The sequence below is a fragment of the Coturnix japonica genome, chromosome 2, assembly GCF_001577835.2.
Source record: "Coturnix japonica isolate 7356 chromosome 2, Coturnix japonica 2.1, whole genome shotgun sequence".
Classification (NCBI taxonomy): Eukaryota; Metazoa; Chordata; class Aves; order Galliformes; family Phasianidae; genus Coturnix; species Coturnix japonica.
In genome coordinates, this window is record NC_029517.1 from 91,292,048 (window position 1) to 91,310,460 (window position 18,413).

General features: G+C 37.6%; 1 protein-coding gene across 2 annotated transcripts; it reads right to left on the minus strand.

Annotated features, from left to right (window-relative positions):
- Window positions 1–1,590: 1,590 nt before the first annotated feature.
- NDC80 (NDC80 kinetochore complex component) lies at window positions 1,591–18,404 on the minus strand. Of its 2 annotated transcripts, none has more exons than XM_015855365.2 (17): window positions 18,276–18,404; window positions 17,562–17,683; window positions 16,962–17,048; window positions 15,893–16,016; window positions 15,583–15,755; window positions 13,646–13,748; window positions 12,948–13,037; window positions 11,990–12,083; window positions 10,597–10,703; window positions 9,495–9,639; window positions 9,012–9,217; window positions 7,851–8,003; window positions 7,503–7,592; window positions 6,197–6,289; window positions 5,502–5,632; window positions 4,541–4,643; window positions 1,591–3,611 (listed from the first exon to the last, which is right to left on the minus strand). In XM_015855365.2, exons 2-17 carry the CDS (start codon window positions 17,657–17,659, stop codon window positions 3,474–3,476), a joined length of 1,935 nt encoding a protein of 644 aa, XP_015710851.1. In that variant the 5' UTR covers window positions 17,660–17,683; window positions 18,276–18,404; the 3' UTR covers window positions 1,591–3,473. The 2 variants fall into 2 exon arrangements, with proteins under 2 accessions (XP_015710851.1, XP_015710852.1); XM_015855366.2 differs by having other exon boundaries at window positions 18,260–18,395.
- Between the last annotated feature and the right edge of the window lie 9 nt (window positions 18,405–18,413).

Genomic DNA, 18,413 nt, shown 5'->3' on the forward strand with positions numbered 1-18,413 from the left:
CAATTACATTGCTTAGGATCAGGAGAGGGAGATTAGCCTTCAAATTCCAGTGAGTGAGTCAAAGAATACTGCCTGTGAGGAAATATTCTTTCTTTTCTAAAGCAAATGTAAGGATGTCTTAGAATGGTTTCCATGTAGCTGAGGCTGGAATCTGTCCTGTCATTCTCTCAGTGTGAGCAGACTTTGTAAAATGAAGTTCCCTTAACGGTTTATGATCAGCAGGCTATTCAGGTTCTCCCAGACACCAGATGCCCATCACAGGCTGATGGAGCAATCACTGCCAGTCTCCTAATACAGTATTAAAGATATTGGTATGTTCCCTTTGGAGCATCAAGTCTATCATCCAGCAAGGATCCTAACGACTGTATGAGGCTTCCACAGCCATTCCACTGCTTAGAAACGAATGGATGCCACAAAAAACTTTAAACAAGCGTAGAACACATAAGATTCCAATGAAGACCTAATACTCCTACATGGTTGAAGACCTGTAGAACGCATGCTTTCACGTGCCAGGGGAGATTTAGGCTGGATGTTAGGAAATACTGCCCTGAAAGAGTGGTCAGGCAGTGGAATGGGCTGCTCATGGAGGTGATGGAGTCACCGACCCTGGGGGTGTTCAAGGAACATTTGGACGTTGTGTTGAGGGACATGGTTTAGTGAGAGCTATCAGTGATCGGTGAATGGTTGGACTGGATGATGTTGTGGGTCTTTCCAACCTTGGTGATTCTGTGATAATGCAGACACCCTTTCACAGTTAAAAAATCTAGAGAGCAAGCATTGGGAAAACAGGTTGCTTCCTGTTCTGTACCACTGATAAGTGAGCAAGATTAGGTGGCTAAAATGAGATACTGAGGTTTCCAGTATTATAAGGGCACGCTCCTGAGAGCAGAGAAAAAAATACAATATTTGGTCTGTTTCTTTTGTTGTGCTCTAAAAGTGTTTACATACCAAACAACCTGGGGTAAACCTGAATAGTAGTCGGTACCATTGTCCGCAAAAATCTCTGTTCCCCTGCAGCCACTTAACATTAAGAAGGCTTCTGACTATAGAGCATTGCTGCAGGGAGCTTGGTTTGTCATTGGAGAAGGAATACCTTCAGCTGTTCACGCTTTATTATTTATTTTTGATAAATAAAAGCAGGATAATAATAATTCCCAAAAAACACAAGATAAAAAGATATATATATATGTATATATATATATATATATATATATATATATTTCAATTCTGCTGCCTAAAGCATAGCAGGGATAATTGCCATTAAGGACTGAAGTACACTGAATAGTACAAGTATCAGAAAACCAGCACAGGATAATACCCTGCTTGGAAAGAGATTTGCTCAGACAGACAGTGCTGCGTATTTGGACAAAGACAGTGAGAAGAGTCCAAGTAGTCTCATATATATGAGCTGAACAGGTGATGCTAAGTTCTTGTGCCTCATCAGGCTGTTACAACATTTAAGCACTCTGAAGCACTACCCAGTTCCTGGTAGTGATGTGAAGAGAATCAGGAACCTACCTAGTTTCTCTAGGAGATTCAGATATCTCTATTGTTTTTCATGACATGTTTCTGCCCATGAAGACTCCACGATTCAAATAAACATGCTTAAGTCATTTTATTGAGTTTAGAAATACATAACATTAAAACATATTAAACAAGCTATACAAAAGATACATTAGGAATAGATGAAAGAACTGCACCTCTACCAGCACCCCCCAGAATTACAAACTACTCATACTACTGAAATACGCAGGTGCCAGTGGTACATTTTGATTAAGACTGGTTGAAAAAATCCAACCAAATTAAAACAAAACACCAATCCAAGCAGTAACCACATTCTATTTAAAAACCACAATCCAGAATAGAAAGGAGGGTTGTTCTGACCTTGATTCTTTAACCCCTTACTACTGGGTTAGCATTAGTCCTTTGAAATTGTGTTTACTAAGTCAACTGACCACTCCACATGCAAAGAGGCTGCGGATACTAAGAGACACAGGAACAGTCAGTTAAAAGAAGTAGGGACAAACAAGTATCAGGAAGCCAAGGAAGACTGTAGTCCCTAAACAGGCAATTATTTTAAAGGAACACAATTGTTTTGCATTTCAACGACATCAAAACACGTCAGACCTGAGCCAGGTTCTTCAACAAGGACAACAGAGTTTTGTGTACGCTCTGCAAAAAGAGCCATAAATTACACACAATTTGTTTTTTACTGGCAGTTTGCGTTTGGAGAGTTTAAACTTCACTTTTGATTCGTATCCAAGGGATCTGTGTTGCATTCAAATACTTTGTTTAATGAGAGAATTGAGGAGCAATTTTAATTAGCTATTAGCCCCTAAACATTTCTGAAGACAGCGGAGTTCCTTTGTTGTATACTTGAGTCACTGATATTTATCGCTGAGCTGTATTCAAAATTACATAACTGTATTCAAAAGCTGTATTCAAAACTACATAAGGTGACTTCTTTTTTAAGGGAACACAAAGGAATGTAACGGAGTAGACAAGCAGACAGTGCCTCTGCTTACAATGCAGCATTGAACAAGAAAGGCAAATATATGTTCAAGAGATGGGGATACATCTTCTTTAACATATTTAGGCTGGAACTCCCCATACACCAACTTTACCTTCCTAAGGAAGAAAACTCCAGTATGGTCTGCTTTACTGATCTAGCAGAAGAGTGCAGCCGTTTTTAGACCATGTCAATGCACACAAGACTAGTTACACCTCCAAGTAATTAACTGCATTGTCAGGAGTCACACTGTCATACTTAAAGCTCATTTAATAAGCATACATAAGAAGTACAGTAAGTTTCCATCTGGTACTATAAGCATTTAGAGGTGGAACTCTGTTTTCAAACTATCTTTCATTTTCTGCATTATTTACAAGATGACTGCATAACTGCTACCAAGCTTTCTAAACAGACTTTGCTAAAAGAAGAATAAAAAAGATCTTACACACTGGAGGCGTCTCTGGGCAATTTCATAGATAAATGTAAATGTCTTCCAGTCTCCCTGCTTTTTGACCTTGGTGATAAACTGAAGGCCTATGGAAGTACACACAATCATGACTTGTGTTAAATACATGTAAATATTAAAGAATGCACAGACTATACTGACACTTGTAGTCCCATCTCTAATTCCACTGTTAACAGGCTGACAATACTCATCTTTCTGAATGTTCTTAGAAGAGCACAGGTAATTCTTTATAAAGAAAAAGAGAAATCAAGTTGTTCCCCAGTTGCCTTGTCACTGAAATTGTAATTTTTAGAAATATTTTGGCAGTAGGAAAAGTAAGCAAAGCTTTTGTGTTTTTTTTTAGTTAGAAACATTTTAATCCTTTGCTATATTTGTGCCAGTAAGACAAAAGAAGTTCATTATCATTTCATTAAAACCAAGTTAGCCGCTAAAAGCGGAAAGTAACCATCCTTCTAAGAGACACCACAATGGAGCTTCAGAAGCACAGAATTCTCATCTTCAGCTTTTTGGTAATTTTATGCTTTCTGCCTTCTTTTTATAACTCTCTAGAATTCCGGTCAAGGTTGACAGAAGATCTTCAGACATGAATTCTTCATATTCTCTATCAATTTTCGAATTCTGTTCATCAAGATATTTCTGCAAGAGTTAAAGAGAGCTTATTAGAGCTGTTGTGGTCACTATTACACCATTTCTGCTAAAGCATACAGAGCAGCAATTGTGTGGGTTGTGTGATTTCTGTTAAGCACTCATCTGAATGTAGACAGCAGATGAAGGAATTTACTAGTAACTTTTAAATCACCTGTTTATTTATACCAAGTGTTTTGTCAGCAAATGTACTAGAAACTAACAAACTCGGTACAGCAGCCATAATTATGGAACACATTAGTCTGGAAGGGACCTTAAAGATCACCAGTTCCAACCCTCTGCCTTGCACAGGGTTGCTACCCACTGGATCAGGCTGCCCAGCACACCATCCAATATGGCCTTGAATGCCTCCAGGGATTGCTGTGATGGTGCACTACTTGCCCCTCCACCCACCCAAGGCCTAGTGCACACCATGAGGTGCACAAGACCTTGTCCTTGGGATTAATAACAATCAAGGCTTTTTTCCACAGGGATGCTCACAATGAGTTCTCTCAGGTCTGTAGACATATCTGGTATGGCGCCGAATCAAATGCAGTATCTTTCACATGGCCTTGAGGAATCTCATTAGGTTCCCACAGGTCTACTCCCCAAGCCTGTCCAGATCCCTCTGGATCACAACCTTTCCTACTAACTATTGTATTGGCTGAACCACTGAGCTTAGTGTGACTACCAGACTTGTTGGGAGTCTACTCTATAATCAATATCACTTATGTCATTAATAAAGACAGAGCACTGGTGCCAAGAACTGACCCCTGTGGCACACCAGCCATGACCAGCCTACTACTTCAACATAGTTAATTATGGTCAACAGATCTAACAGAAACTTTACTGGACAGGGACAATTCTCACATCTGTGTCCTTAATTGCAATTGTAGGTATCTCTACAAAGATTTAATTTTGGGTATTGAACTTCATCTTACCTCTATAGATACTACTTGAGTGGTAATCACTTCAAAGAGACGATTCAAGTTATCACCTGCTTTTCTGCTCTCTTCTGTTGTTGTTTGCATAACAATTTGGTATCTAAAAAGAAAAGACATTCTGAAAGTCAAGCCTATAATTCTAAACTTCCTGACATCTACAACAATTTCTTTATCAAGTTACAGATATTGTTATCTTTAGCCATAATTTTCCCTGTCATTATTAATGTAAAAAGGTTAGATTTGTTTAACGTGTTTTTTATACATCTGTAGAAGAAAAAGGACCACATCGTGCTGACTTGCCTGTATCTTAGACCAGACATGCCCAACCTGAAGCCCGCATGTGACCTAGCAGATCTTGTAATGCAGCTGCCTCTGCCCTGTGTGAGTCATCATGGTGGAGGTTCTGCCCTGCCAAACAGCCTGGTCTGGCCCCAGGCATACTCCCATTGTTCAGCAAACAACCAAACATTATTGTGTTATGTTTGGTGTGGCACTGCCTAGGCTGAAACCAGGACACAGGGAGGGTGCAGTGCAGTGCTATGCCAACTCAAGTTGCAGGTATTTCATTGGGCACAACTTCTCTGCACAATGTGTGCCAGTACTCCATCATGCAGACAGCAAACAAATGCTTTGTGGTACTCAGAATAAAATACATTCTCTGTTACAGCTTGTGCCTGTTGCCTCTTGTTCTGGCACTGGGCACCACTGAAAACAGCCTGGCTTCATCATATGGAGAAAAAAAAGTACATGAAAGGACAGGAGAGCTGATACAATAGACAAACAGTCTCACTAAACTAAGTGTTGAAAATAAACACTTTAACTGTGAATTTGTGAAAATAATGTACAGAAAGTATATGCACTCAAAGAACTTTATATTAGGACTTGAGAAAGTGTCTTTATGCAATGATCACACTCTGCCCCCAAATAGATCTACACAAACAGAAATTATGGGTCTTACTGTCTCTGAATATCATGCAGTTCATTTGTGGCTTCACTGAGACCATCATTGACGCCGCTCTCAAGTAATTGTTTATGCTTCTCTAACAATTCCAGCTCATTTGCACATTTTTGCTCCTCTTCTTCTGCTTCCTGTAAATGCCAGGAGAGAAAACAAAATATCGCCTAACAGATCACATTAAATCAGTCCACCTAAGTAGTGTAACTGCTGAATGGAAGAACTTTCTGGAGGAAGAAAAATGAAAACAACTTTACATCAATGATGTATTTTATGTGCTACTGGTTAAATGTTTTCCTCAGTTTTTCAACATGGTAATAGGTATACTTCAAACTGTATTTCTTTTGTATACAATGCATAAACATGGCAGATACTGTAGAATCTGTTTAAAACACATGCATTGAGACATCCTGAGATCAGGAGATGGACATGGCTACATTTATTACGGGCTGTAGTAGTTTATGATTTGCAGGCTCTGAGAAAGAATGATGCTGGATTATGTTAAGAGAAAGTAGAAGCTGACTCTTAAGATAGCACTGAAATACTTCTGAAAAGAATAATAAACATTCTGTTTTCTGCAAGAGCTGAGGGCAAAGTTTCAAGCAACTTCAAGCAAAACAAATTCCTGCATATAAATACAATGGTTAAGAGCAATATTATCTACAGTAAACTGTTATTAACCTATAGAAAAGTTCTACCTTTAGCTTCTGATGGTAAAGATCATCCAGCTTTTCTGCTTCTTCTTTCAGTGTTTTCACACTGCTTTTCTTCTCCGCTACCATTGCATTCACCTGAAATGAAAATGTGACAAGATATGATTCAGAAGGAATTCGTACCTGTAAATCCATGCCATCACAGACAACACATAGTAGTCCTGAAACACTTTGTTAATCTGGGTCTGGTGACATTAGCTTTCATCACAGCAGGCTGTATGGTGTTTTGCTTTGTAGGGGGTAGACATAGGTTTGGGAAGGCACACAGCCATGACCAGCTGCCCATGACTAGCCAAAAGAGTATTCTATACAGTATATTGTATAGATATGTATACATATATATAGATAGATAAATATACACACACACTTCAATGCTTTGTAAGAAAAACTGAGGTAGGAGAAGAACAATTTTATTGTTTTTAAGCTTCCAAGGTAGCAGCTGTTCAGAAACTGGCAGTGCATTGGTCTGCCGATGAGGGGGTAGTGAGTGGTTTTCTGTGCTTTGTCTTTCCATTTTCCATGATCTATTAAACTCCACATATCTCAATTCATGAGTTTTCTTGTCTGTGTTATCTTCTTCCTCCCTCTGAGGAGGGAAGAAGCAACTGTGATGGTTTAGAAAAGTACTAATATACTTTCAGTACTTCAGACTTCGGGTTTAATTTCAACCAAAGCATACTGACTTATTTATAAATGAGAAAAAAAAAGTCCTGGGGACTTCATATATTCTGAAAGAGTAATCCATAGCTTTCAATATAAGCAAGGGTTCTTGGGAATCTCTGTATTAAGCTTTGCACAAAAATTAAACATTAGTACATTTAAATACATTAAACATTTGCTGATAACAGATTGTAGGATTTTTTTTTTCATCTGGTTTTACTTTTTTTGTGTGCTGTAAGCTATTTACATGGAAATGTGTATGTCAGCATGATATATGACATGAAATTCTTCAAATCCATTCTAAACCCAGTATTACCAAAATTACCCCAATTGCTTCTTATCAGTGGTAATCCACTGATTGTAATAGACAACTTATTTAATAAATCTTCCCAATGTTTATCATCAAATATATGTAACTGCATAATCTTCAGTGCAGGGAATATACATTATTTCATCCAACAGAATGAGACAGTAATTCACACAAAAGCTTTTAAGTTCCAACACAATTAAAACAATCTTCTCACAACTTCCCCCTCCAGAAAACCCACACAAATAGTCTGCGTAAAAAGGTCAGATGAGTCCATAACATTATAGAATCTTAATACTAACCTCCTTTAACCAAAAAACATACCTGTTCCAAAGTGTCCTCCAAACTCATTTTCCGTTGAGTAACTTTCCTAATTTCTTCCTCAGTTTGGTTTACAATCTCCATAAGAGGAGCCTGTTATAAACATTGAAGAAAAATGTAGTTAATGCAATTTGTCAACTTAAACTTTCCTCCTTCTATGCTTGTTAATTTAGGCTGCTGTAGCCGCCAATACCAAATTTTCTTCCTGTACTACACAATGTAATTATGACAATCACAGAAGTTCTAAATGATGTTTAATTCAGAGTTTAAGAGAGACCTTCCCAACATTCCCCAAAAACACTAAAACTTTATTGTGAGTGGCAATAGACACTCAGCATTGATTCTACTTACCTTAATCTGAGTTCTGTATTTGACAAGGCAATTTGGTCCCACCTCAGGATTAAAGTGAATCTCAAAGTCGTGCCCTTTAGAATTCTCAGCACTTATTGGAATTAATTTCAGCTTTCGAGCCAGTTTATGATACTCTGCCAGCTGTGTTTCAATCTGTTCAGAAATAAAAAGAGCAACAATCATGGAAAAAAATTACAACTGGAAAGGTTTGCAAAAAGTATTCATATAGTACTTTAAATAGGTTTCTGAGTTGCTCTGTATGTTCCACAGTACATGATGCTTTCTGATTGTTTCAGAGCTTACTCTGCTAGATTTCTCAAAGTAGACGGGTAAGACTAAATGGTCTAAATGGCAAAAAAACCACCAACTCCGGTGGTTTTCCCTACTGCTGTATTATTTCCTGCATCAGTGTTTTGAGGATTAATTGACAGTGGAGGAAAAACATGCTTAGAAGAATACAAATAGCTAAAACAATAATTAATTGTTATGTTGAAGTGCCTTCCCCCATTGGTTTTGGCAGGAAGTATCACACAGGCACATATTTCAATGACAAATGAATGTAGCTTTAGACATAGCTTATTAAATGCTCTATTTTCTCACACAAGAACTATCTACACATAAATATAACTAGAAAAATATTGCTTGATGTGTGCTTCATATTTGTATTCTATTAAGCATTTAATACCAAGTGCAGGAGAAAGCACAACTCTACTAAGCAAAAAAAGACAGAAAGAAACGTGTGTTTGTTTATTCAAATATCTAGCAGAGCAGCAGCTTTTAAATCCCACCATCTACAGGGCTACATCTCTACATTCTACATCAGTGGTTCTTAAACTGTTCTTGTAGGTACCAATGTAAGGCACCAATCTGTCCCTAAACACATGCATATATTAACTCAAAGCGCTAGTTTTGCATTACTTCTTTGCTCTAAAGCTCCAACCCATCTATTTCAGTCTAACGTCATTGAAGATCTCAGTGCTGTAGGAGTCAGAGCTTACAGTGGTGCATGTTCTAGCTGCTCTTGACATTTTAGCCTATTGAGATACACCTATGTTGTTGTTAAATCAATTAGAGATATTACTAATTTTTTCAAGTCCCAAGCTTAAAGTCATATCATGAATACTAATAGCCATCTCTCAGTGTGGTAGGGTTTTCACATACCGCCTCTTTATTTCTAGCATATTTTAGCTCTTCATTCCACAGTTGATGTTCTTCTGCTTCGAGTTCCTTAGTTAGCTTATTAATGGTTTGCTGCAATTCATTTCTCTCGTGATTTATTCTCTCAATATCCGCAACTGAGTACTTCTGGTTATCAAAGATGTGCTGGAGCCGTGCATTCTCCTGCTTCATTGCTTCTACTTCCATCTCTATGTTCACAAAACATTTGCAAGAAAGAATGCAAAAATATCAGACAGTGCAGTTAAAGCTCACCTCCAAGTATTTTTTTAACGAGTAAATTTAAATTCTCTAGAACATAAGCAGTTATCTGCAAAAAATTATCTCAACTAGCAATTAATCTTGGAAGGTTTATTCGTAGCACCATCATACACAAACACAACGTCAATCCTGAAGCTGAGAATTAAAAACTATTTTTTAAAACCTATTTCTGCCTTCACTAAATATTTATGACCAAGGCCACCTTACCTGCTGCCTCGATTTCTTCATTAACAACTCTTATCTTCTGATCAAGGATGGCTGTGTGAGATTCCAGATTAGTCAAATAAGACTGGAATTTCTGAACATCTGATTGAAAAGATGATCTCAGCTTTCGGAGCGATACTAAACGATCCTAGTAAATGAATGCAAAGAACAGTCACTGCAGCAATAATCTAAAATAATCATCCTCCTTTCCAAACAAGGTGATAGGTTACAGTCAACATCAATAATGTAAATATACAAAAGAAAAAGAAAGTAATCCAAGTTCATAGTTCTCTGTAACAGTTGACACAAGTTAGTCTTTAGAATAGCAAAAGAGGCTGAAAACATGGTTTGTAGCTTAATTCTTGTATTTCAGTATTTCAAACTTTTGATTTGCATTAGGCACTGAATAAAATGTTCTTAATGCAGGTAATTCACTGTTTAAGTATAATACACAAAAGGCAGATTAAAAAAAAAAAGGGTGAGGACAGTGTTCAAATTTTGAACAGTAGACAGAAGCCTCAGTTTGCCAGCTGCACACCTACAGTACTATTTTTGTCCCATGCTGTATTATAAACAGAAGCCACTTTCTGAAACAAAATGCTTCCCCAAAAATATATTTTTATTGTTTGCTACCACTGAATCCTGTGCTCTCATCCACTGAAAGGTTCTCATACTGACATCTTTGGAAAAGATAGTACTGAAGTTCAGATAAGCTGTCTCATTTTATTAACATTTCAGTCAATTAAAAATCTTATTATCTGAAAAATATCTGCACAATACTAAACAAGTAGTGACTTCACAATAAAAATCACAGAATGGCCCAGGTTGGAAGGGACCTCAGGGATCAGGGATCTCCAACCCCCCTGCCACAGGCAGGGCCATCAACCTCCCATTTAATACTAGACCAGGCTGCCCAGGGGCAGCATTCTACTACAACAGTATAGAGTCTGTAATAACCAAGTCTAATTAGAACATTGTAAAGTATTAAAGAAATGAAAAAATATTGTCCAAGTATCACCAGCATCTCATTATCAAATCACAACAAAGTTCAACAACTGAAAATTCAGATTCCTCATACACACAAGGACACACACAGTTTACTAACCGGCTCGCTTTCCCTTTCTTTTTCTAGTCTTGCAATTTCTTCAAGAAGTCTTTTGTTTTCTGCTGCTAAGCCTTCTGTTTTGAATTCATCTACATTAAATAAAACCTCTAGCGTGGGAAAGAAGAAAGAATAGGATTAAAAATCAAACTCCACATCTGTCTGTCACCACTTATTCAGAATATCTGAGTAATTGCCTTACCATCAGCATTGGAATACCTGTTATCAAACCTATTATTTTAAACTGAAAACAAACAAACAAAAAATATACCTAAAAGCTTAAAATAAATAGACAAAAAACAGGACAAAACAAACAGTTCTGGTATCACATAAAAAAAATCATCCCTGTAATGTTAGATTCCAAAGTCTCATAAGACCCACACAACAGGACAGTTGTTGTTAGACAAGTTTCCTCTGTTTAAGCCTCAAAACTTGTCTATTTGCATACTCCTTTCTTCATCACAAGCTTTCTTGCAACTTGAGATTTGCTTACTTCCCTCAATCTTTTCCAAACAATAAATAATTATTTTCCTACAAATATCTGGTAATATGTCTCATAATATATGTCTTCTTTCCAGTTAATAGATCCTGCTCATAACAAGTGTGTCCTTAGTCTGCTTTTCATAGGAGAGCTTTGAAAATGAGAATTATTTTTCCCTCCTTGTTCTCCTGTGCTGCTTACGTTTCCACAAGTGATGAAACATCAAATATTTTCCAGCTCACTGAAGCTAAACACAGGTGCATGCTGAAGCATATACAGAAATCCTCAGAACAGAGTTTGGGGCTTTTATTGCTTTCATAGCTTTTCTTAGAATTATAAAGGCTGGGAAAAAATACACTACAGTCATCTAGTCCAACCATCAACCTATCACCACCACGCCCACTAACTGTGTCCCTCAGTACCACATCTCCGCGTTTCTCAATCACCTCCAGGGATGGTGACTGCACCACCTCCCCCTGATCAGCCTGTGTCCCTGCCTCACTGCTCTTTCTTAGAAGAGACCTTTCCTAATACCCAACTTGAACAGTAGCTGAACTTTCTGACCCTTCAGATGAACAGTCTGTTACAATTTCTTTTTAAAATACTTTGTCAGACAGAAACAAGAACATTTGTGCAGATGGTATTTGCACCTGAGGAACTGCACACTGCTTTTCTATTACAAAATGATTAAAAACAATACAGTTACATATATACGTCTGACAGCAGAGCACAACCCGTCTGTCTGTACCATTAAAAAATGCATAAAAAGAGAATTAAGTCAGTACAACTGAGGTACTTGGGAATTCCACATTCCCTTGCTCAGATCACTTTTACTTGAAAATTGAGCAAACCTAAAGCTAGGAGAAAATAATCAAATTCCAAAATCAAATACTTCATTAAAACACAAAAACTTACTTAATTTTGACTGCACTTCTGCATCCAATTCTTCGTAAGTATCTCCCCCTTTCATGAAGTGCTCATAGCACTTTATGGCGTAGTCCAAGAAAAGCTGAGAACAGTTTCAATAGATAACATGAAGACTCAAAGAGTTGTAAATAGCTTGTCTAGATATACTCAACTAATGGAATTAAACAACTGACACTAAAAGTATCTATGGTTTGATAGCACTTCTTTTTCTAAGAATCAACTTAATTTTCATTATTATTATTATTTTTTTCTTTAAATTTCATTAAACACAGAATGTCTGAAGATTATATCCGGGCAGAAGAAGGTACCTAGAATTTATATAACTAATAAAATATTTTTATACATTTTTCTGGGATACTGATACTGGCAGAATAAAGTCCCTTCCAAAATGTCAACTGTGAGTTGAGACAGAGTAAAACTCAAATAGTACCTGTAATCGATAATAAAAACAAAAAGCAAGCAAGGTGCTGGATTTTTAAGTGCTTGAGATACATTTAATAAATTTAAATATTAACAACAATTTTAAACTGAATAAATAGCAATGGGAATCACATATATAATTTATTTACAATCTTTACGCTGTACTGTTGTTAACTATAGAAGACTCAAGTACTAGATTGGAGACGTACCTGAGATCCTACTAAGACAATAAACAGCATAAAGAGCCCTTTCTCCACAAAGGAGAACAGAATAATAACAACTAGGAGAAGGTGGCATTTGAATTTAATACCCAGTCTTAACTGGTCAGGATTTCTGCTCAGGAAAGCAGTTGATAAAGCTTTTTATACAATGCTATGTTTTCTAGAGAACTCTATAAATACCTAACTGAACAGAATACACAAATAAAGCCCAGTTCAATTCATTCTATCATATTTAGATTGTTTTGTTACAGCATATGGCAAAATTCAGTTGAACAGTTCTGATAATATTCACTTTTTCATAGTACCTTGTTGTGTACAATTCCATCATCCGTTTCTCCTCCCCAGTTCTGTCCATCATCAAATGAAGACGGATTTTCCCTCATGGCAGAATACAACTGAAAGGCATAGGGCATAGTGTACGTACATAGAACATGCATGAAAACCTCCATTAGTCCTGTTGGTCAAGATTCTCAGCCCAGAATACAGTTGGCTTTCTGGGCTGAAAGCGCATGTTGCCAGCTCATGTTGAATCTTTTATCAACTGACACTTCCAAATCCTCCTCAGGACTGCTCACAAGCCATTCTCCACCCATCCTGTACCCGTGCTTGGCATTGCCCCAACCCAGGTGCAGGATCTTGCGCTTGGCCTTGCTGAACATCATGAGTTTGGCATAGGCCCAACTCTCAAACCTGTCTATATCTGCCTGAATGGCATCCCATCCCTCTAGTGTGTCAACTGCAATGCTCAGCTTTTTTCCTCTTACAGAAATTTATCCAGTGCAAATTTATCCAGTAAAAAAGAAATTAAAGTCATATTATAATGCTAAAAACTGAATTTAAATTTACTAATAGTAAGAGCTAGCTCCCAAGGGGCAAGTAAGAATACCTACCTTTTCTTTCACATATAAAATAAAGGGAACTTTAAAGACACTACAAAGACATCTGTAACTAAAGTTCCAGCTTGAAAGGTGGAAATATTTGGTTGAAAGAACTCAGATCCTACCTTGAAACAGTCAGTTAACCAAATCAAAGCTGCCACAATCTGAGGCCAGGTGTGTGGTGCTCCCACTGTGTACATGGAGCTTTTTGACAATGGAAAAGGGTACCTACAAGAGAAAACATATTTTTAAATGTGCAAAATGAGCCAACTTTTACATTGAGATCAAGCCACACAAGGAAGAACAAATTCAACTGCACTTTAAGCTGTATGTTAAGAGGAGAAAAGGAGAGTTCTCATACCACAGGACTTTATTCCATTATCATTGAGTTTCCCATTCTGTAATTCAGGAAACTGGCATTTTTCTTTTTGCATGTGCAAAGATTAGGAACAATTAAGGCCTCTTACAAAATAATGTGAATTATTACTTGATGTACTTCCTTAGTCCTTTCCTACTCATCTTTCTACCTCACTTTGGGTCTTGTTAAGTCACTTCAGGTCAGATTTGTCTTTCTTCTAAATGATCTACATGAGGAAAGATTGGCAATGCAGTATTAGAGAAAAGGAGAGGGTACTCTCTGAGCATGAGGTGATTCATTACGATACAGAGACCTCACAGAAAAGTCAGCAAACACAAAGGAGGCAGTAATAGCCCAATGGATGCTTACTCCACTAGATGGTCAACTGTGACAGATTTTTAACATGACAACAGAAACTGAGCTGCAGAAGTCCTGTTCTTATAGAACAAATTTCCTTCTCCTTGGGTCAAATGCACATTGAAAACAGAAAAAGCAGTTGACAATCAGCTTAGAGTCATGCAGTTATAGAATAGGCAAGATTTAGAATAACTACATAGAATTATATATGAACCATGTTTAGAAGAAATATTGATACTCCTAACTAAAGGTACATTGTCAGTCTGCTACGAACCAAGAAACAGAAGTGCATATGTTATTGCATCTTTAGTCTGGCAGCTGTACCAAGTTATTTTAATAACAAAGAATCCACAGACATAACAACAGATCTACTGCTCATGAACCACTCAACCATAGGATTTTTTTAAAAATGATAGTCAAAATAGGGATATTTTTACTTCAAAAGATTTCTTAAAGTCAGTTCTGAAAGTATATGTTCTTTGTCAAGGATTGCAGTCTCGGCGCAACAGAGTAAAGCCTCTGAAGAGCAAGTTCCTTTTCAATATTTCAGTGAGGTCAGCAGTTTCATACGTTGTAGGTTTAAACAGAATCTTATCAAAATACTGAGAAGTGAACACACACAAACACACACACAAACACACACACACATGCACACACGTAAGGAACCCTCATGCTCTGACACCATCATGGGCTCAAATCAACAGAAGCAGAATACTGTTCACTTTTCTATGAGACTAAAAGTACACAACTAATAGGTTGTGTTCTTTTCTTTCTTGGAAAGTGTTGGAGCACTGATGATTCCAAATGCTTACAGCGCTAAATAAAATTAGATCTAAAACACTCATTACTTAGTGGTATTTTCTTTTACCTCAGCAATCATTATTGTTTCTGCTTCCTGCTTTAAATGTGAAGTGAAAGAAGTTATAGAAGAATAATGACTTTAAATGAACAGAAGGCAACAATCTGAAATTCTTTTTAGTGCTTGGATTTAAATAGAATGAGTCAGAAGAGGCAGTCATAAGCTAACAAGTTAAGATAAAAAAAAACACTGCAACTTTCATTTAGTAAAGTGGTCTTTCAAAGTCTAATGAAAATAATCAGAGATTAAGTTGCAAAGCAAGCTTACAAGAGTCTATAGTTTGGCAAGTTCAAACAAAAATGTATAATCAAGTCTGGAAATGAGTAAACTTAAACAAAAGCAAAGCAAAATAATCAGAATATCAAAGCTTCAGTCAAATCTGAATAATTAAGTCTGCCCATTCTCCCTAGTTTTTATATAGAACCTTAGGTTTGTAATTTTGGGCTTTACTGCAGCTGTTCAGTACAATACATTAATAAGGATCTTACCCAAGCTCTTTGAAAACGCGGGGAATTTCCTCTTCAAATTTCGAGTCAGGCAGTTCATAAGAAGGGCAGAGAAATCCATAGATAAAAGTGAAGATTTTTACGAAGTCTTTTACAGATGGAGACTGCAGCGATTTTATGGTGACATTATGGGCGTAACCATTCTCAACAAGAAACTGAGAAAGAGAAATACGCATTTTAAGTGGCATTGCTAGTCAACAGAATCTATAGTTGAAGCCATCAAAAACCAAATATTTTTATTAGCACTTTTAATACCTAATAAAAAATTTTATAAAATGAGTTAATGAGTTACCTCACAAAGCTGCTTGATACATTGTTGGATGAAGGTCTTGTCATGAAGAGGCCTGGGATCCTTGATCTTTTCTGTACCAAACACACCATACTGACTGTTCCGTGAACCTCCAGCCCCACTTGCTCTAGGAACAAAAATTAAATATGTTTTGACATTACACAAATGCATAGTCCTTGGTTATATACAAATCCTTACAGCTGCTGGTTTTATGCTTCTTCTGCATATGTCATGCAAAGGAATAACTGAAGGCTAACCTCTAAGTAGAAAGATTAAACAACAACATTCAGCCATAGAAAGTATGATGACCACATACAACAGAGCGATTGCTACACCATGGGTGAATATTTTCTTCGCTTTATTGAAATAAAGTTTTACAGTGCAGAAAAAAAGGAAGATAAGCCAAAGGTGAATAAACAATGTAAGTGATTGAAACTAAAAATTTGAATATTCAAGAAACATTTAGCAGGAATACAGAACTCTGCAACAGTGGAATGCAATGAAAGAAGCTACCTGCAGACAACAGAACACATAAAGCCATGAACTAAGATGATAAGATTTCATAAGGTTTTAATCTTAAGTGAAAAAGAAACTATGGCAGAGAATAACCTTGATATGATTCCAATGTTGCAAGGTTACTATTTAATTTAATCTTAACCCAGCATTTTTTGTCTTTTTGGTTTTTTTTTTTCCTCTGAATTGAAAAGACAAAATAAAGGTAGGAATTCAGACCAGCACTGTAGGAAAGCTTTATCAATATCTGCTAATGACAACATCTCCCAGGTCTGTATTGAGGGGGATTATTCTTCGTTAAAAAGTCTAATGTCTTGGGCAGCTCTTAAGTGTTGCAGCCCATGTTTCTCCTCTTGCATTCCCAAGAAGAACAGCTATTTAAGCAGTTCCTGTTCCACAACATTGTTATTTAGTGACCAGAGTGTAGGAAGTTAGACCTGAATGCCTGTGGGCCTCAGACCCATTATTCCCTATAATGAAAACATAGCAAGGAAGTAAAACAGTAAAATGATACAAGATTGTTTTAATTTACAGCACATTGATCTGAATCTATCAATACCTCTTCCCAAAAAAGCTGACTTTTCTTTCTGATGTTGCTGACGTAGTTTTGCTCATGCTCAGCTTTCCAAATGTTCCTCTGTCCTTCCTGAGGGAGAGGGAGAAGGATTCAAATAACTATTCCTATCATTTCATCTTTTGCTTACATTAGAAAAGTATGAACACATTAATTAAAGTCTAACCACATTCAGCACAGCAGTATCTTAGAAGCATCAGCTGATTTTAATGCACTATTTGTCCACTAATAAAGCTACTTCTGTAAGTTTTATAAGAGCACATTTTATACACAAAGTACCCAGCCACCCCCCAACCACATAGCAAGTATGCAAGAAAAAAAACTTTATAGCGTGAGAAGTACAGAGTTTTAAAGTCATATTTAGTCAACTGGAAAGTTAAGCAAGAATTTTTGGGTTATTATTATTATTATTATTTTAATTATTCTTATTTTTCGTGCAGAACGTGTGCACTCGTACATTAATCTTTGGCTGCAGGGGGGTTTCTGCTCACTACTCCCATCTTTTTCAGGTGCTACTCAGAGCAGTAAAACCACTGAGATGAAGTTTATGCACATGTTGTTATCAACGTGACCAACACCACTTACATTTGAGGCGTTTGAAGACCCATCTTGTTGTTGTCCTGCACCCTCAGCACCATCGTAGACTGCCAACCGCTACCCCCAGTAGTTGAGCTTCGCTTCATTGTGACCGAGCTGTAAATCAGGGTCTGAAGGGGGTTAAGAAATCCAGGCTGTGAGGTTATTTGTGTTTTACAGAATCACAAAATTATCAAGGTTGGAAAAGACCTAGAAGATCATCTAGTCCAACCATCACCAATACTTCCCGGCTAAATCATATTCCTCAGCACAACATCCAAACATTTCTTGAACACTCCCATGGTCGGTGACTCCACCACCTCCCTGGGCAGTGCATTCCAATGCCTGACTACCCTTTCCGAGAAGTAATACTTCCTAATGTTCAGCCTGAATCTCCCCTGGTGCAGCTTAAAACCATTCCCTCTAGTTCTGTCACCGATTACACGAGAGAAATTGCCAACCCCCAGCTCACTACAACCTCCCTTCAGGAAGTTATAGAGAGCAATAAGGTCTCCCCTGAGCCTCCTCTTCTCCAGGAAACACAAGATGACTTTCTAAGGGAGGGAGGATAAAACACAAGTGAAGCTTTACACCAGGCCAACAATCGTGTTGACAGAAGAAGCAGAGCAATCAGTAAAGAGGAAGGCCGCACTGGCGAAAGCCAAGCACCCATCAGACCACCCATCAGACCCTTTCTCGGCCGCTACCTGTGAGTCTGCTTATCAGCTGCGCCTGCAGACACCTCACCGACTGTCCGAAGGGAACCACCACCCGTTAACGTTAACGGCGCCGAATCCTTCCTCTTGAGTTCAAATCCGCCCGCCCGCTGTCGTCACACACTGCGCCGCGCAGAGCTACGTC

What these genes read in the sequence shown, in the direction of transcription:
- NDC80 (XM_015855365.2), bottom strand. Translation starts at nt 17,659, where the DNA reads ATGAAGCGAAGCTCAACTACTGGGGGTAGCGGTTGGCAGTCTACGATG. An exon ending in ATGCTAGAAATAAAGAGGCG is followed by an intron (nt 8,004 to 9,011) that starts GTATGTGAAAAC and finishes ATTTCTGAACAG; the next exon opens with ATTGAAACACAGCTGGCAGA. An exon ending in TGGAGGACACTTTGGAACAG is followed by an intron (nt 6,290 to 7,502) that starts GTATGTTTTTTG and finishes TTTTCATTTCAG; the next exon opens with GTGAATGCAATGGTAGCGGA.